The sequence below is a fragment of the Perissodus microlepis genome, chromosome 11 (genome assembly GCF_051167445.1).
Source record: "Perissodus microlepis isolate ML-2025 ecotype Zambia chromosome 11, ASM5116744v1, whole genome shotgun sequence".
Lineage (NCBI taxonomy): Eukaryota > Metazoa > Chordata > Actinopteri > Cichliformes > Cichlidae > Perissodus > Perissodus microlepis.
The window spans coordinates 33,003,092-33,022,876 of NC_140471.1; the positions used below are offsets into that span (position 1 = coordinate 33,003,092).

Below are 19,785 nucleotides of genomic sequence, written 5' to 3' on the forward strand. Positions count from 1 at the left end.
TTTAAAGAGAGCATTAACATCACATTTCTGGTCACCTGGACCAATATTCACTCTCATTTTAGACTGCACTAACAAATAAAGGAGATAATTGGCCTTTAGAGTTTAAACGCACCATTTAAAGTTAAAGTAAAAATGGAAATGGAGTAAAAATGAAACTGGAAATGAAACTAATTTGAGGTCTGAGAATAAACCAAAACTAAATAAGACTAAGATCTTTTATGCAACAACAATGAGATGGCTTTTCATTAGTGTCAGTTAGCTATTCAAGCTGCCCTTAATAGGGTCAACAAGGGATTTAATAAGAAGAGTACTTTTCTAAATATACATATTTAGAAAAGAAAAACGTGTGTAATGTGTAAACACTGGTTAAAGTAGTTGTACTGTGATGTGTCTTTGTGTTTTGACCCTTTACTGCTGTGGTTTTTCCATGAATATGGTTGCACACCTTTCACAGAAAAGTTGCTAAATTCTCGTCATAACTTTTCCCATCGTGACTCTGAACCTTATTCAGGCTCTATGTAGACAAAACAATCAGGCAACATGCCAGCCTAATGTCACGGCAAAACAAAGCTTAGAGTTTCCATTTTATTTTTCCAGCACTTTTATTGAGGTTTACTTATGATGCACAAGGGGGCTGAATTGTTCATGGCTGTTGATGGATACACTGGAATTTAAACTGTGACCTTTCGGTTTCCAGCAGCCTCTCTAAATCCTAAAGAAACCCTGCAACGCTGGTTTGTTTGATGTGTTTTCACCCCTCGCAGAGCACCTGAAAGGGAAACAAATGATTTCCATTCTAGTTTTAATCATGCATGTGCCAGACTCGGAGTTCAGGCAATTCTTCCACTTCATTGCTTTAATGAAAGATGAATTATTTCTGTGGTTGCATTAAACACCCATCCATATCAGCTGTGTCTCATGACAAACGGTAACTTATGTCTTTGATACCTGGAGGGTGATGAATGCGGGCTAAAATGAATGGTTTCTTGCCAGAACAAGATGCACACGCTCTTTGAAAAAGTGAGGCTTCATCCAAAAGTGGTTCCTAGGATGAAGGGGGAATGTTTGAGGCACTCCAGCAATTTCCTTTGCCAACAAAATTACTGAACTATGAGTTCTTGGCAACTTTATGCACCTAGTGTAATGACACCTCTTTACTTGTCTCATCCTATTAACTTGTCACATACTCTAGTGCACCTTCTCATGTTATTCGCCAAAGTTCACAGTCTGCACACTATATTGTGGACCATTTTAGGTAATATACTGAATGCCCAAAAGGCATGTTACAAGAACTTTGTTATGTGATCCCGATTTCCTGTTTTTCTTTCATTTAAAAATAATCCAAACCGCTGCACACTAATTACTGAAAAGGACAGAAAGAAACAATATGCTAATCCACAGATACTACCTGGAAAGGGCTTTCTATCCCAGCAGTCTTTGGTAAATATCCCCACCGCGGTGCATAAATAAAACTGCTTACCGGTGTCTTTTGGGGATACATGCTTGGCGTATTTATTTATTCCAATTGGATCCGTCCTAAAACCTTCATTCCTGCCACAGGCAAAGTGCGCAGAGGTAAACAAGGGCAGCTCAAAGTCTTTGCATATGTCCCCCTTCTGTGCGACTTGATGAATCTGTTGTGAAGGTGAATCTTGGTGGCGTTACGTGCTCAGACTTTAAAACAAATGGCCACTGCATAAATTAAACTTCATGGGTCACAAAAATTTCTTAATCACTGACATCAAGTTATTATTGTTGTAAAATATATAGTGTAGATATGTAGATGCATGGATTTAGATATAAATAGCTGATCTAAACGCCCAGGTTTCTTCCCCATTGTGACTCTAGTGAAAATGGATGTCCTGAGTACGATCATATCAGGCACACAGGTGTGGGTGAGCACAGAAGCCCCACCCACCTGCTGTTCAAACCTTCTGTTTGTAAGTCCAGCAAATCAAATGAAAGATGGCTCCAAGGGAGAGAAGAGGAACTAAAACATCTTGTTTCAGTCCTGTCTTCCTCCCCTCACCCCCAGCCGCTCATGGCAGATGGCTGCCCTTCTCTGAGCTTGTTTCTTCCTGTTATTCTGACGTTTTTCTTTCCCCCTGTCACCAAGTGTTTGCTCACAGGGTCTTGTTTGATTGGTGGGGATTTCTCTGTATTGTTGTAAGGTCTTTACATTGCTATATAAAGCACTTTGAGGTGACCACTGTTGGGATTTAGTGCTTTATAAACAAATTGAACTGAAATGAAATTGAATTCAGAGAGAAGGTGAATTAAAGGGCTGCAGCAAGGCTCCGTTTAGGATAAATAAAAACTGTTTTGGTCTGTGACTCATGCAAAGTTGTTCTAGTAGATTCCACAAATACAAATCTGGAGCTGGAAATACAGGGAGTGCAGAATTATTAGGCAAGTTGTATTTTTGAGGAATAATTTTATTATTGAACAACAACCATGTTCCCAATGAACCCAAAAAACTCATTAATATCAAAGCTGAATGTTTTTGGAAGTAGTTTTTAGTTTGTTTTTAGTTTTAGCTATTTTAGGGGGATATCTGTGTGTGCAGGTGACTATTACTGTGCATAATTATTAGGCAACTTAACAAAAAACAAATATATACCCATTTCAATGATTTATTTTTACCAGTGAAACCAATATAACATCTCCACATTCACAAATATACATTTCTGACATTCAAAAACAAAACAAAAACAAATCAGCGACCAATATAGCCACCTTTCTTTGCAAGGACACTCAAAAGCCTGCCATCCATGGATTCTGTCAGTGTTTTGATCTGTTCACCATCAACATTGCGTGCAGCAGCAACCACAGCCTCCCAGACACTGTTCAGAGAGGTGTACTGTTTTCCCTCCTTGTAAATCTCACATTTGATGATGGACCACAGGTTCTCAATGGGGTTCAGATCAGGTGAACAAGGAGGCCATGTCATTAGTTTTTCTTCTTTTATACCCTTTCTTGCCAGCCACGCTGTGGAGTACTTGGACGCGTGTGATGGAGCATTGTCCTGCATGAAAATCATGTTTTTCTTGAAGGATGCAGACTTCTTCCTGTACCACTGCTTGAAGAAGGTGTCTTCCAGAAACTGGCAGTAGGACTGGGAGTTGAGCTTGACTCCATCCTCAACCCGAAAAGGCCCCACAAGCTCATCTTTGATGATACCAGCCCAAACCAGTACTCCACCTCCACCTTGCTGGCGTCTGAGTCGGACTGGAGCTCTCTGCCCTTTACCAATCCAGCCACGGGCCCATCCATCTGGCCCATCAAGACTCACTCTCATTTCATCAGTCCATAAAACCTTAGAAAAATCAGTCTTGAGATATTTCTTGGCCCAGTCTTGACGTTTCAGCTTGTGTGTCTTGTTCAGTGGTGGTCGTCTTTCAGCCTTTCTTACCTTGGCCATGTCTCTGAGTATTGCACACCTTGTGCTTTTGGGCACTCCAGTGATGTTGCAGCTCTGAAATATGGCCAAACTGGTGGCAAGTGGCATCTTGGCAGCTGCACGCTTGACTTTTCTCAGTTCATGGGCAGTTATTTTGCGCCTTGGTTTTTCCACACGCTTCTTGCGACCCTGTTGACTATTTTGAATGAAACGCTTGATTGTTCGATGATCACGCTTCAGAAGCTTTGCAATTTTGAGACTGCTGCATCCCTCTGCAAGATATCTCACTATTTTTGACTTTTCTGAGCCTGTCAAGTCCTTCTTTTGACCCATTTTGCCAAAGGAAAGGAAGTTGCCTAATAATTATGCACACCTGATATAGGGTGTTGATGTCATTAGACCACACCCCTTCTCATTACAGCGATGCACATCACCTAATATGCTTAATTGGTAGTAGGCTTTCGAGCCTATACAGCTTGGAGTAAGACAACATGCATGAAGAGGATGAAGTGGACAAAATACTCATTTGCCTAATAATTCTGCACTCCCTGTAATCATAACAGGTCCCATTTGGAGGAAGTAGCCTCATATTTAGACTTAATGATCATTTCATGCAAACTTTTATGGATATAGCTGGAGTAGCCAGAAAAATTCAACTTTAGCAGCTATCCAGGAGGTGCAACAGCAACTATATTGTTGATATAATGAGCTGATTTAGCAAAATTCCTCTTATAGGCAAAATATTTGACATCCAGGCCTTATAAACTAGTCATTGGCTGTGGAACAACAAATTAATATTTGATCCAAAAATGCTCCCTTTACTAGCATATGTGGAGGAAAGGTAGTAGCTATTCAGTCAGTCATAAACCACATAAATAACTTTGAACGTCAGTGGTACCTGGGTGTATTAAACATTTAGCTTTAATACTTATTTTCTAAAATTGGCTGAAACAAAGTCAACACTTTTTGCTGGACTGAAGGGATATTGAGCCTGCTAATTATGTTTAGTCTGCTTCATTGACCCTGACTGTGTTCTTTTAGTTTTCATATTTTAATTCATCCAGACTTTGTAGCCACTTTCCCACAGCCTGTTATTTGTTCTTCTCACAGAGCCAGGCCCTGGCCCACTACAAGGGCACCAAACATGCCAAGAAGCTAAAAGCCCTGGACGCCCCGAAGAGTAAGCTCAAAGGCTCAGTGGTCACCAAGGAAACCGCCAACCAGGAGATGGCCAAGGGCATCAACACCTCACAGGTCCCCAACAACACTGAGAGGAAAGGTTTGTATTTTCCTGTCTGCATATTCCTAACGCAAGACCTTTGTTGCTGTTCTTTATGTAGATGGAGCCCTTCTGTTGGGAATCATTATTAAACCTCCAAGTCTTCCTATTTGGCATTTTTGATTTGCTGCACTCAACTTGTAATCACTTTAGGACCTGGATAGACTCACTGTTGATTATATCAGCCCTGTGTTGGCTGGGTTGGCAATGGGAGGGATGAAGTAGGGCCTAATTGTGCTTTTTGTGTTATCTAGTGCTGACAGGCAACAACACTTTCTGACAAAACATGTAATGCCCGCTCATTTGCATGAGATGATTCCATTGATGCAACGTGCTAGGCAACTGGAAATCATCACATGGTAATCTGGCAAAAAAAAAGAAAACATCAAGCTCAGGCACTTTGTTACGTGCACACCAGTATTCCTGCTGTTTACCTTGCAATATATTAACCAAAGCTGAAATGACTTGCACCATAACTTTCCACTGCTGTAATATCCTCTCTGATACATTACAAACAGATGTGATATGTTTGGGCACTTCTAATGGATGAATCTAGACTATAATTTCTGGATTACACCTCACTTCCTGGTACAAAGCACCCTGTTGCTTTTTTTGCATCTTCTTCTTCTGGCTTTCTACTTTGCATCTGCCCTTATTCCATTTTTAATTTTAATTTTCTGGTTCACATTATTGTGTGCTGACTCTGTGTATCTTAAAATTCATCATGTTGCAGCCAGGTGGCTTTCTAAATCCAGTCATCTTGGCCAGGTGTTTAGAGTCTGGGTCTCTGTGGTATTCGTCTGCTTAAAACATGTTTAAAGGTAAACACAAACTAACTGGAACTTTCAGTGCCTGACAGGAACCAGATGTACAATATATTAAATGGTTTTATCTTCTGTGTCCCATATTGGCCCTGTGGAGGATAACATTTTTGGCACCTGAAAGCACTGCCGAGGAGCCCTGCCCTCTCTGTCTTCTGAAGCGTAATATTCCTTAAGCTGCCTATTATTATGTCATAAAATTGGCCCAATGAAAGTCTTCCCCTTCAACTGTAACAATAGAAGTTTTTTAGAGTAATTAGAAACACATTGAGCTATTCTGCTCTGGAATTAATTTCAACCTCCAACCATGTCTTCTTCCAATGTTCCAAAGTATTTAAATTAGGAGCACATTTCTGGAGTGCATTTTGCATTGTGACCTATACATATGTAGAACCTTATACAGCCCTGACGCCTGAAGTTTAAAGCACCCATGTGACATGTTTTGTGTTTTTCAAACAGAGTTAGTCTCATCACTGCCTCACACATCTGCATTCTAACTTGCAGTTACTTTGAGATACCCTCAAAAAAGAAGCTTCCTCACTGCCCATCATTTTTAGTTACTTGACAGAGTCTGTGGGTTCTCATTCATCGAGGTCATGTCTGTGAAGGTTCTCAGTCATCCAGGTCATCGTAGTCAAAGGAGCTTGCAAAGAAAAGCGTCTGGACTTCTTTAAGTTACTTGAAGACGTTTCACCTCTCATCCGAGAAGCTTCTTCAGTTCTAAGGTCAAATGGTGGAGAGTCCCAGATATAAACCTAGTGGGAGTATCCCCCCACAGAGGGACAAAAGGACCCCCTGATGATCCTCTAATCGCCTGAGCCAAGGTGTGAAACTGGGTGTGGGTCCCAATCAGCCAGAGTTTCGGGTGTGTTCATTGTGAAACCTGGCCCCACCTTATCATGCGAATTCCTGAGGTCAGATGTCCCAGGATGTGAGTGGGCGTTAAGGCGTCTGGGAAGGGATCTCAAAACTGGATTATAGATGGCAGAGAGTTGGTGTCGTAAACCCCCGCCTCTGTTCAAAGATGGTCGCTCACAGTGGACATAGATGGCTTCTTTCACTCCTCTTTCAAACCATCTGTCCTCTCTGTCCAAAATGTGAACATTGGCATCCTCGAAAGAGTGTCCTTTATCCTTAAGATGCAGATGGACTGCTGAGTCTTGTCCTGTGGAGGTGGCTCTTCTGTGTTGTGCCATGCGCTTGTGAAGTGGCTGTTTGGTCTCTCCAATGTAGAGGTCTGGGCATTCCTCGCTGCACTGTACAGCATACACCACATTGTTAAGTCTGTGTTTTGGCGTTTTGTCTTTCGGGTGAACCAGTTTTTGTCTGAGCGTGTTGCTGGGTCTGAAATGCACCGGGATGTCATGCTTGGAGAAAACTCTCCTAAGTTTTTCTGGTGTATCAGAAAAACTTAGGAGAGTTTTCTCCAAGCATGACATGACAAGTTAAAGTTGTAATGCTTAGGGCCAACCACAAATTGTGGAACCTTTTAGCTTTTTTGTTAGCATTCGTTGATGTTACATGTTAAAAACAAGAAGAAGAACATTTGATTTAAATTTAGCGGATTCTTCCTGCCTCTCAACCAGGTCACATGAAATTTAAGTTGATACTTTTTTAAACAACATAAACACAAAGAAATACAGATTTAACGGTCACAGTAAGTAATTTCAGAAACAGTATTGAATGAAATCTCTGTAAAATCTATAATGTAAGGATTACATGAATGCAGGATTCTCTTCTTTATCTGGGTCTAATTTGAGTTCAAACTGGAATGAACTCGAGGATTTTGTCAGCCACGTGCGCTACAACCACATTTGTAGACCTTGTAGAAACTAACTAACACCTAATTTTGTTGATGGCGCTCATGGAGAGCAGAGGGAGATCTTAAGGGCACAACAGCTAAAACTGAGCATTTCAGGAAAAGATTACAAATTAAAAAAAAAAAAAGAGGTGCAGCAATGTTTTTCCTCACATTGAAACATGCACATATTATAGTAGACTCACAAAAAATGAACCTGTTAAGCCACATACGGGCATTTTAAAGAATACTTGAGGTGAGACGTTATATAACAATGTTTGAAAACTGTGTCAATTCTCAGGGGGAATATCCTGTGAATCTGTCTAGGGTTTGGCCCCATGATAGTCTGCGTAAGCTCTAACCCCCTCGTGGCATTTGAATTGGATAGGTAGTTAAGAAAATGGATGAGTGGAATATCCAGGTTGCTCAAATAAGCCGGATAACAATTCTCTTCTGTATCCCCTAAAACAGTATCATAAAAGAGCATTAACAAACAGGCAGTTTAATCTTATATATTTCACATGGTGCACATCATGTGTTAGTCTTTAAGTTATATTAAGAGCTTCACACCTGGCTGCAGTCTGTCTCGTACCCCGCAGAGTTACTTAGCTACTATACAAATGTCAAACCATTAACAGAAGCAATTTGCACTCAAGCTTCCCTGAAGCCAACCCACACTGCAGTCTATCGACATTTACCGTAAGAGAGGGGATGTGATGTGATGTAATGCTAAGTCGAGCTATGACTTTGGAGGTCACACATCTGAAGGGACAGTAGTTATTAAATCTTAAATGCATTTCAGAAATTATGGCTACATTTATAATACTTATATTATTCGCTAAGTAAATTTACTTTGAGCTAAAAATCTAAGTTTCTCGTGTATTTATGTCACAAAAGAGTCGACGCACTCTGACCAACATAGGAAACATGTTATATCTAATATTCCTAAATATTTAATGCACTGAATGTGTTTTTTCCCCCCGGCTGCTGCTGAGAATTAAATTTTAATTAAATAGTTATTCACTGTTTACTCTTTTGATGTGAACTGTGGGAAGTTCAGATTTTTTGGGAGCTTTGAGCATTCAGGACTCAGTAATTAACCAGCTGGATTTGAGTTTTTGTGATTAATAATAATGGATTGGATTTCTATAGCGCTTTTCAAGGCACCCAAAGCGCTTTACAATGCCACTATTCATTCACTCTCACATTCACACACTGGTGGAGGCAGCTACAGTTGTAGCCACAGCTGCCCTGGGGCAGACTGACAGAGGCGAGGCTGCCATATCGCGCCATCGGCCCCTCTGGCCAACACCAGTAGGCGGTAGGGTAAAGTGCCTTGCCCAAGGACACAACGACCAGGACAGAGAGCCCGGGGATCGAGCCGGCAACCTTCCGGTTACAGATGCGCTTCCCAACACCCTGAGCCACGGTCAGGGGGTTACCCTGAAGTTACTTAAGAATACACAATAGCAGATATATATATGTTTGAAAATAACGTTTGCAAAGTTAAGTTGTGAAGCATCTCCCGTCATCTTTTGCTTCCATCGAATTTTTAAATGTCATCTTGAACGAATCCCACATTAGATAATGAATTCATCAACATGTAATTTTGACAAACATTTCGACTTAATTGCTTTTCATTTTTGTCTCCACTTTTATTTCATAACACAATTTTTCCTCTTGAGCATTTCTGTCAGTCATTCAGGACAAACATGGCAGCGGCGGTTATGCGAGTTATCTGAGTAAAGCAGCAGACAGAAGCACTAAAGCCCCGTTGATGAAATGTCACAATGAAACGTGTCTTCTGAAATGTAATGGCCACTGAGGAAGAATTAAACTGTAAAATAAACAATCTGGAATTTTAAAATAGACACAGCTGGAATCAACATGAAACAATAAATGTTGGACTGAAATAAGACGAGGTTGTCTTTAAACACTGATTATGTTGTTCTTTTAATTAGACAATAAGATTTAATAGACTGTATCAATAGACCACTTGTGATTATGGAGCCGTCTTTGGCTCGTGTGATTGTGGAAAAGTTGTTATTTATTTATTTTTTGTATTATACACTAGCATCCAAAAGTTTAGACATGCTAATCTGTGCAGTGAGTCCAATCTCTTGACTTTATTTATCATCTCTGTTCATGACTCCTCATGTTTATCCAGCTGTAAAAACGTGTAGCCTAAATTTTACCAATTGTTTTCATATTTTGTCAATTAAAATGTCCATAGCTATCCACGTTCTATTAGTTTTGATATACCTCAACACTGGTGGATCGCAGGGATGTATTCAATCAAATGGCTGGTCCTGAGTCCCTCTAGCTGTGGATTCCTAATCCACAAAAAGAAAATCCAGGGAGGAAAAACAGACTTTAACAGTGTGTTTGGACAGAGTTGTGTGCTAATGCTGCTGACTTACTCTCACGCTTGAACCACAATGAGAAATTAGCAAACATCAGAAAAAAGTAATGTGGTGAGACGTTTCCAGAACAAGCAGAATATTGTTTTTACAGACCTAAAGGTCAAATGCGATGTGCAGCTGAGGAAAACAGAAGAGCTTTGCCTTCAACATTAGTAGTTCAGTAGTAAATATCGCATTGCAGAGTAGTCTCATGTGGTTAATGATCTTAATTATTCACACCTATTAGTGATGTTGATAGGCTAATTCATACTTAATAGGCTGTATCACCTTCATTATAAGGCCCAAATAAATTTTGTGGCTCTGACATTTTTTTTTGGTCAAATTGGCTCCAAAAAACAAACAAAAAAGACTTTTTTTTTTTATTGTAAAGTTGCTTTTTGAAGTAAGAGCAGTTTGATCAATTGTAATATTTATCACGTATGCTTGTTGAAGACCACCTTAGCCACAATAGCCTGTTTCCTTGCTGTGCGTTTGTGTCCATCATTGTCTAACATCATCAAAGTCAGTGTTTTTTTTTTCTGTGAAGTAGAAAATGACCCTGTAGAAAGTCATTTAGAAGTGGCACATCTGTGATTCATTCTTTCTTCAGCAAGTTTGAAATGAAAAGATGACTTCTAATTTACCTCCTCAAGCCCTGCTACACAGCATATCAAACCAATATAACTCAATCTGACTGAAATATTTCCAGAGATACAGTAACTATGAAAGTCAGCTATGCAGCGACGGTGATTGAATATTTTTCTATAAAATCATACAGCCTTTAGTGGAAAAAGTTGATAGATGTGAAGACATTCAGACCTTAAAGGAACAGTTCCTCCTGAAAAGCCATCTGGATTGCTTTGATGTCAGTTTTGCAGATATCTCTGTAATGGTCGCCTTCTCTTGAATAAGATTAAACTAAATATCGTTTATGTTGCTGTGCTAAAAGTTGCAACAGTAATAAAACCAACAAATTTGAAAAGCTGATACAGTTAAGCCACAAAGTTTGCAGATTTCTGAGGTCTTAATCTCTGCAATGAGCCGTTTCCCCCACCGACCCCAGAGTGAGAACTGCAGTACTATGCAAAAGAAAGTGTGCATGAACAGTCTCATGTTCCTGACACTGAGACACGATGAAAGCATCGATGATGGCTCGTTGACGTGAGTTGTCCTACTAATGTTCACCAGCTGTACACTTTTTTGCGCTGGCTGAAAAGAAGTGTGCAGCTGGTAGTCATCAGAAAGTTCTTCAAACTTATATATTTTGTGCTTTGAACATCACAAGGCAAACATCCTTCAGTTGCATTATATTTAAGGGAAGAAAGGAATCTCTAAAAACTGGCCAACCGACACTGAAACAATTTAAAGCGCGAAATAGCGCTGCACGCCAGAGGGAAAAGCACGTTTTCTTGAGATAAAAAAATAAAAAATAAAAGGCCAAACAACAAAGGTAGGGCTCAGACATTGACCTCCTCTCACTGCACCTGAACTGAGATACTCATCTGTAATGGATTCTACACAGCTCTGACATTAAACTTACACTCAAGCCTGGGGAAAATTGTAAACACATTATACACAGACAGAGACCTCTGGGACCTTAAACAACAAGCTGTCATAACCACACAGACAAATGGCTATTAATCATTTCAATGCCCTTAAAAAAAGAGAGGGGAGAAAAAAACAACAACTATATTTCTATACAGCATCTCACGATCATATCTACAGCTTGTGGGGGTGGTGGTTTGTCACAAGTGGCATGGGGTAATGAATATTAATGTACTCAGATGTCAAAAGAATTAATTGTCGAGGCGGGTAAATGCTGCATTATCTGTAAGGCTTATCTGTAAGTATTTGATGGTATATCAGGGTCACAAAGCTGGCGCTAATGAAATGCCGAGATCGCAGAAGAGTAATGGCCGTGGTGAGAGTCGGTGGAAAAAGGGAGGCAGAGCTCGGTGCACGTTTGCAGGGTGGGCTTTCAATTAGATTGTTTTGCTCTGTTAGCTACAAGTGAAAAAATATATGATTTCCATTATAATTTCAGTACAACAGATCCATGGTGGAAACAATGTAATCTGATTGCTCATTTGTGTTTGGTAGAAATACATCTGATTGCAAGTGTTCTGTAATGAGAGCTCTGCAGTTGGGTGAATATTTGATTAATGCCGAGTGTTTTTTACTGTTTTGTTTTGTTTGCGAATACAATATGAAACTTTTGAAGCTGGTTAAACTTGTCGACTTATACACCAGGTTATTTTTTACAGCACCTGTTCTTCATGTTTCTGCCTGTCGACCACAAACTTTAAATAGCAGGAAAATGAGGAGTCAGAGCTGAAAATCTTCACCCTGCAAGAATTTTCCAAAAAAGGTCCATTTTCAGTTTTCTCCCTCCTTGATATTTCTCTCCATTGCCCCTATTTCTCGGGATTCCTCTGACCCAGAAATTGATCTCACTGCTCATCTCAAAGGATATCTCAAATCCAAAAATGCATCTCAAGGAGAGAGGAGGCGTGCTGAAGGAGCTATGAGCGTGGATGCATAAAAGACATCACGCACAGCTGGAATATACAAATAATAGTGGGAGAAGGACTCCACGAACAACCTCTGCATTTGTATTCATAAGCTGTTTTTGCTATTAACATCATTTACTGCAAAAATCACACTTTCCTCCCTTCACCTTTGGTGCGCGTGTGGGTGGGTGTTAAAACAAAAATCTGTGATATCCGTCACATTCTGCCATGTTGTGGATTTAATTAAAAAATAAGCTGCAGTAGGCTTAACAAAACAACAGGTAATGCAGCTGTGGTCCACATCACATTTAATTGACACTGATTTAAACTGACGACACTGCAATAAACGCTCCGCTCTCGTCTTATGTCATCCTGGCCTCCTCTGCTTCTCAGGTGGGCGGGACCAAAAGTGTCAGTGTTTCTGATTGGCCAACATGGCAAGGGACTTTATCCCTGCCTGCTGGTTTTTCGTGAAGTTAACAGCGTTTCAGTTGTGTCATGTGAATTAGGATTTTAGCAGTAAGTAAAAGTAAATAACAGATGAGGACAAAATAATTAGCCTCCCTATGAAATTTAAATATTTTTCAAAACATTCCTGTTTTTTTTTTTTTGTTTTTTTAACAGAGCAAATAATTTTTAACACAACATTTCTAAAAACACTAGTCTTCTTTAAAAGCATAAATTATATCTGTGTGCACACAATGACAGAATTAGAAAAGAAAAACAAAACCAGTATTATTAACTTTTTTTACTGATCGACACAACAAACCACTGCTGTGATTTAACTGTATATAAACTTCAGGAAAGGTTTGAGCTGTCCATCCATTCGCTTCCGCTTATCCTTTCCCAGCTGTCATAGGGCGAGAGGCAGGGTACACCCTAAACAGGTCGCCAGTTTGTCGCAGGGCCTGGGACAGACAACCAGTCACACTCACATTCACACCTAGTGGCAATTTGGATTAATCAATTAACCTATCCCCACAAGCTGCATGTCTTTGGACGGTGGGAGGAAGCCGGAGTACCCACGCAAACTTGCTTTACTTACACTGCAAACACGGGGAGAACATGCAAACTCCACACAGAAAGACCCCGGCCTGATGGTGGAACTGAACTCAGGACCTTCTTGCTGTGCGGCAACAGTGCTAACCACCGTGCCACCGTGCTGCCTCGGTTTGAGCTGTCACTTGAAATAAATCAGTTTAAAAATAAGAAAATAATGTTAATGCTCACAAAGCAGGAGATATAGACACAAAGTTATTGCAGTGTTTCCAGTTGTTAAGAAGTAAGAAGTATCGTCAATAAATTCAAAGAGAGCCACGCTGTACAGATCAAACCTGGCAGAGGAAGGATGTGAAAAATTTCAAAGATTCTGGAAAGAAAACTAGTGAGAGATGTGTCTAAAGACCCCAGAACAACTGCCAAGACACTAGTGAATGACACAGCCAAGGCAGGAATTGTCATCTTAAAAAAGGAGAATAAGTAGAACCCTGGACCAAGGAAAACTGCACATTTGCAGAAGAGACACCTTCAAGCTATACTAAAGTTTGCTAAGAACAACCTGGAGAAAGATTATGCAAAATGCACAATGATTATGCATAATTTAAGCTGGTCTTTGGGTGGACAAAACAAGAGCTCTTTGGCCACAGAGACACTGCCAATGTTTGGAGAAAGAAGGGAGAGAAATACAACCCAGAGAACACTTTCGCCTCAGTGAAGCACGGTGGGGGGAATATTATCCTGCAGGGAGGCTTCAGTGCCTCTGTAACACGCTAATCTCATGACGGTGGACAAAATCCTAAAGGAAGAAGGAAGTAAAAGAAAGAAAAACATCAAGCAGTCAGTGACCCAAACTGGCTTTGGGTTGTTGTTCTGGTGTCCAACACAACAGCGACCCAAAACATTGTTGACTGACCTGCACAAAGTCCTGACTTTAATCCTTATGAAAGTCTTTGTGTTGAACCGAGGACAAAGAACCATGATATGAAACCATCAAATGTGGAGGAGTTCAGAGATTTGCCAAAGAAGAATGGGCCAGGATTGTTCCGGAGACGTGTGTGAGACGACTGCAGGCTGTTATCTAGCAAAGAAAATAATTCTGTCATCAATCTGTACGCACTAAACCCTGAGAGCATCGGGTTTCTTCATCCTTCAGCATGTAAGAAAATATTCTTTTTAAACACACTGCAATAATTCAACTGCTAATTTCAAATTAGGTCAGTTTAACCGATGTTTAAATCTTTCTAAAAACTCTAAATATTACACTGAATTACTGTGAAATTGCAAAAGCATGTTTGTATATTTAGTGATTATAATTCATTGGTTTAGCTAAATGTATTTGCAGGTTAGGGATAACATTTTCCAGGCTTTTTGAAATAACCAGAGCAAGCAAACACCACTTAAAAAAATACATTTCAAAGAACATCAGCCCATCGTTTATGGGTCTGCTTCAAAGTGTGTACTTACATTTATAGCATCTAAATTCTTTACATCATAACGTTACTGTACCTGCGTGCTCTATGAGAAGAATGTGCAACTGGACACTGTAAGATAGCAGATTAGCCAGATGACTCAGCCGCTGCCTGTCAAGTGTGTTTGTGCGCGTCCTTACACCAGCACCAGAGAGAGCAGTGGTAAAGCGAGAAAGGCAACGTGGGAGAGAGAGAGAGAGAGAGAGAAATGCCCATAGCACAGCCTGCCATCTCTCAGTTCCAGTCCAGTGCCTGAGGAAATGTACCCTGATATTAGCTATTAAAGAGCAGATTGTCAGGGGAGCCATGCCAGCACTGACAGCAGCTGTACAATGGGGCAGGCTGCAGGGAGGAAGGAGGCTAGCTCCACCGCCCTTCCACCCCACCCTGCTCTAGCCTTTGTGTATCCATGTACACGCGCAAGCTCGAAAAAAGCCTCTAACAGATGTCAGAGGCAGCAGCATACCTGATGAGCGTGTGACCAGATTGGCTCCATACCTGCGCAGCGCTGCAAACGTTCTCATTTGTGAGGTTTCTGCACGCCAACGTGTAACCACAGGAACATTCCAATAGAAATTAGATACGGATCATTTGCTTTGGAATGAAACTGGAAAGAGATAAATCTGTGTGAATTCAAATCAATAACGCCTGCTGTGTTTAAGTGTCTGAGATAATCCAGCTTTTTTCCCCTTCGACAAAAACAACAAAAAAAAGATGACTGCAAGCACTGACGCACACTTATTTGTAAATGCAAATTTGTCATCTTATCAGTCTTCTGTGCTGGAAATATTCAGCCTTGCTCACTTACTCACTTTGAATACTGACAAGAGGGGAGGAAAAAAATCATGGATGTCAAATGAAATTTGACAGAACTCAAGGGCCATGAGGGATTTATGTCCTTTAAATTGTGACAGCATATAATAAGGCCCAATCATTTTAATTAAAGAGCTTAATCCAGCTTCATTGAGGAAGGTAATCAGATCTCTGGGGAGTCTTGTGACTGCCCGAAAGCTTAAACAGGGCAGAAAGTTTTCCGAGCCACGTTTCTCCTCTATCGCCACAGGAAATGTCAGGGGAGTCGGGAGAGGTTGGGGTACAAACAGAGGAAAGAAAAGAGGCTGTGTCCTGTCTCGAAGGGTCACGGCTTCTTTCCCCATCTGCCTTTCGCTCAATTCCCTTTATCATTGTTGCCTTCACCACTCTCAGCCTCTCAGATTCTCCCTCTTTAATTGTGTCCTTTACTCGATTGCTCCCTTTTAATGTTATCTCTTTCCTCTCACCTTCACACGCCCCTCTATCTACCCCCTTCTGTCATTCGTCCTCCTTCTTTCACACACTTTGTCTCCCATTGTTTTGGTCTCACAGGTTGCTTACTTTTCTCATTTCACTTTTTATTTCACTTATTTTTCTCTCGCTCCAACTCAATCTTTCTGTGTCTTCAGCCCTTTTGTTTCTTCTCCCTTTCTTTTACCTGGCCCTCAATATTTATCTCTCTCTTTCTCTCCCACATACCCTGCCCGGCTCGCCCTTACCAACTTTAGATTGATCACAGTCATTACCTCTATTAATGAGATGGGATTGAGTTCTTAACTGGGCCTTGCACAGCCAGTTAGGTCACACTGACTGGGGATATGGATTACAAGAGGCTTCCCGGAGAGCAGGGCGTCCTAGGCCAGCCAAAGTACACTTTAATCACCTGGTCCTCGAACAGCAAATGGCTCTTTAATGACACCGTGGTAGATGAGTTCACCCCAACACAAGGGCAAATACATGCATGACTTAACATGGGATGGGCTCACCAACCAGCTTCTATAGGAAGCAGATGAAGAAGAACCTCACAGATTTCCTTTGCATTTTTATCAAACGTTAATGGTTAAATATATCCACGAGCTATAATTCACACAGCTAAATAAAATTTAATGTATCGATGGATTTGATTAAGTAGGCTTAGCATAAAGACTGGAAGCAGGTGGAAACTTCTATCATCTGTGCAAATAAAAATATGCCTAACAACATCTTTGAAGCTCACTAGAAATGAGCCAACCCAAAGCTTTAAATCCTAAATGATATATTATGTTTCCCCAGGTATGGCCACTCAAGTATATTGGTGTATGTTTTAGCAGTGTTTTCATTTTCTATGGAGAAAATAACATTGTATGTGATTTATGTACTTGAAAACACATCGCTCTTATTTTGAAAGTTCAGTTGCTGCTAAGTAGATAGACCTGGCCAATAATATCTTGTGTTATTCTACCAATTGTTGTGGTAGCATTAACCTGGGGCTGCACTCCAGAGCCGCTGTTCCTGAATGAAGCTTGCATGTAGTAAAGTGTAGTCTCTCTAAGTGGAGGGCCATACCAGCCAGAACCTGCACCAGGTGGAAAACCACTGACTGAGCTACACATTGCTGCAGAGCAGAACCAGGACTATAACAATTCACAATGCTGGAAGTGAAGTTCATCTGCAGGATTAAACACTCACTTGAGAAGCAAGCGATACTGACCTTTCACACAAAGCACTTGGCAAGTAAAATATTTGCTGAGGAGAAGCTTGTGAAGAGAAACACAAACAAAATACATCTGTGGAAATCGCTGAACATCAGCATCCTCACCTCATGAGGAAGTTTTGGCTTTACTTTTTCTCCTACATCTGAACAACCCCCTAGTAGTTCTTTAATGTGGTGTTTACTGATGTTAGCAAGCTGACACTCACCATTCACTACCTCATAATACTGGAACTCTATAAAGGAGCGCTTTATCTCGTGGAAGCTAATTATTTCCTTCAGCTTGAAGCCGCTGTTTTAAACTATACCAAACAGATCTGTCTCTTTACCAACTTCACAAAGAGAACTGGTTGATGTCTCTCTGAGGATGTTGGATGTTGCCAAAATGTTGAAGTTTTGTTCAACAAAAGCACCCTGCAAAGCTGTTCATTAGCCTGTCAGTTTTCTGACTGATACAGACATTTATTCTCCTACAATGATGTTACTTCTGATACACAAAGGACAGAAAATCCCCAGTATAGACCCGAGTATCTCTGATTCTGGTGGTGCATCTAGTTCAGCTCTCTAATTGTGAGAACCCCTGCCAAAATCAGTTAAATGATAACTCACAGGCATAGAATTGCTGGCTCGCAAGAATACTAAAACCTTTACGTGAACTTGTTTTGAAACTGCACTCAGACTGCTCACCACGCCATTGAAAATCTGCCCAGAGAAGCAGGTGTGATGGCAGACTTTTGGTAGCTGGTGAGCGCAGCGAGGCTGCCCGAGTTAATCGCTGTGATTTCAGGTTGTTTTGACGCTTGGCAAGCCCAAGCGGACTGGGAGAAAGTGGTGGGTAATTGCAGGGGGCAAAGAGGTCGCTTTTCTGCTCTGCTTGTGGCATAAACATTATTTATCTGGACTGGGAGGGTCAGCCGTATCATAAATAGTTAACTAATTAATTATTGTGCTTGTAGTAATGGTTTGATGGGATGCGATGTAAAGCCACATTCATGCTGAAAATTGCTGTTAAACCAGTTGAAGTTCCTCGTGTTTAATTTAGCAGCGGATGCCCTTACTCGCACTACTCCAAAGGGATTATTTTGTCTCCTCCCAAGATAGACTTTTTCTTCTTTGACAAATTAATTACTTCTTTAGGTATGGTGGTGTTTTGACTGTGCTGTGATTGACAGGACTGGGTAGATTTTCTCGCCCTTGTATAAAGTCTGCTTCAACTGAAAATAGGATATAAGTTACACACAGCTAATTGGTGAAGTTATTTCCCCCTATCAAGTTGAATTTAAATTTTTAAGTAAATGTTTAAGTCATGTTTCTAACTGCAGAACCTGGATATTATAGTCTTTTAATACCAGATGTTCTTCCTTAAATCATTCTGCAGGCATCCAAAGCATCTACTGACATAACAGAAGAGTTTAGATATCCTCACGTGCACACTGTGCCATGCTCAAAAATGTGAAGTTAGTATAGTCGGTAAGCAATAGACTCTAACCAGGGTATCTATTGAGATCTGAGAGGACAGATCAGATAAAAGAACTGCAGCAACACAAAAGTGATTTATTCATGAAAACATTGTATATTAATTTATAAGTATCGGTTGTATAAGACTCTTATCTGATGTCTAAAGATGTTAAATATGTTTAAAATATGATGTACACATGTTTAACAAACATGTGGTGGCAGCACGGTGGTTAGCATTGCTGCTAACGATGAAAGAAGGTTGTGGGTTTGAATCCACCTGTTGGCTGTGGCCTCTCGTTGTGAAGTTTGCATATTCTCCCCATGCATGTGTGGGTTCTCTCTGGGCTTCCTCCAACAGTTAGTGGGGTCGGATTATAAATTACCTGTAGGTGTGAATGGTTGTCTGTCTCCATGTGCTGGCCCTACGATAGTCTGGTAACCTATCCTGAGTGTGCCCCACTTCGGATAGATGGATAACTGTTCAACAAATATTTGAAGGGTAATAATAAAGTTGGAAAAGGAAGATCTTCATGTGTTTTAATGTTTTGTTATTTTGACACAAAGGCATCTGCTGTGATGCTTACATCTCTGATGAAGTCTCACAAGTTTCAGCTTTCTTTTTGTAGATCTAGAAAAATCGATATGTAATCATAAATGATCAGAATTATAATATTTCTGGCTGTCTGAGGCTAAATTTCTCCAATTCAAATCGAATCGAATCGTGGATTATATCGAATTGGGACCTTGTGAATCGGAATCAAATCGATTCTAGAAATCAGTGACGATACCCAGCCCTATGTGCCAGTGATACAAATCACATGATTGTGCACCTGGAAACTGATTCATGTTGAGTTTAACTTTCACTCGTTGCTTTCTTTCCGTTTACTAACTGGTTGGCTGGTTTTTAACTACTCATATGATGTCGTGATAATGGTCTCAGAATTCCGTGACACAGAGTTTTGACTAAACACTCGACTAACCGTATTATTTGATGCCCATGCAGTGAGAACAGGCTCGAATGTAATTCTTATTCTTTCTTAACAGCTCTGACCAAAGGCATACTACAAAATGAAATTCATAAAATAATTTGATTATACAAAATTAAATAGAAATAAAAAAGTAAAATTCTTATAATTTAATTGTAAA

General features: G+C 40.4%; 1 protein-coding gene across 1 annotated transcript in view; it reads left to right on the forward strand.

Moving 5' to 3' along the window:
* znf385d (zinc finger protein 385D) overlaps positions 1-19,785 on the forward strand; it is a 92,635-nt gene that overhangs the window by 55,003 nt on the left and 17,847 nt on the right. Inside the window, exon 4 of the mRNA XM_084944257.1 lies at positions 4,511-4,679. Within this exon, the coding sequence (XP_084800383.1) occupies positions 4,511-4,679 (169 nt within the window). The remainder of the gene's footprint in view (positions 1-4,510; positions 4,680-19,785) is intronic.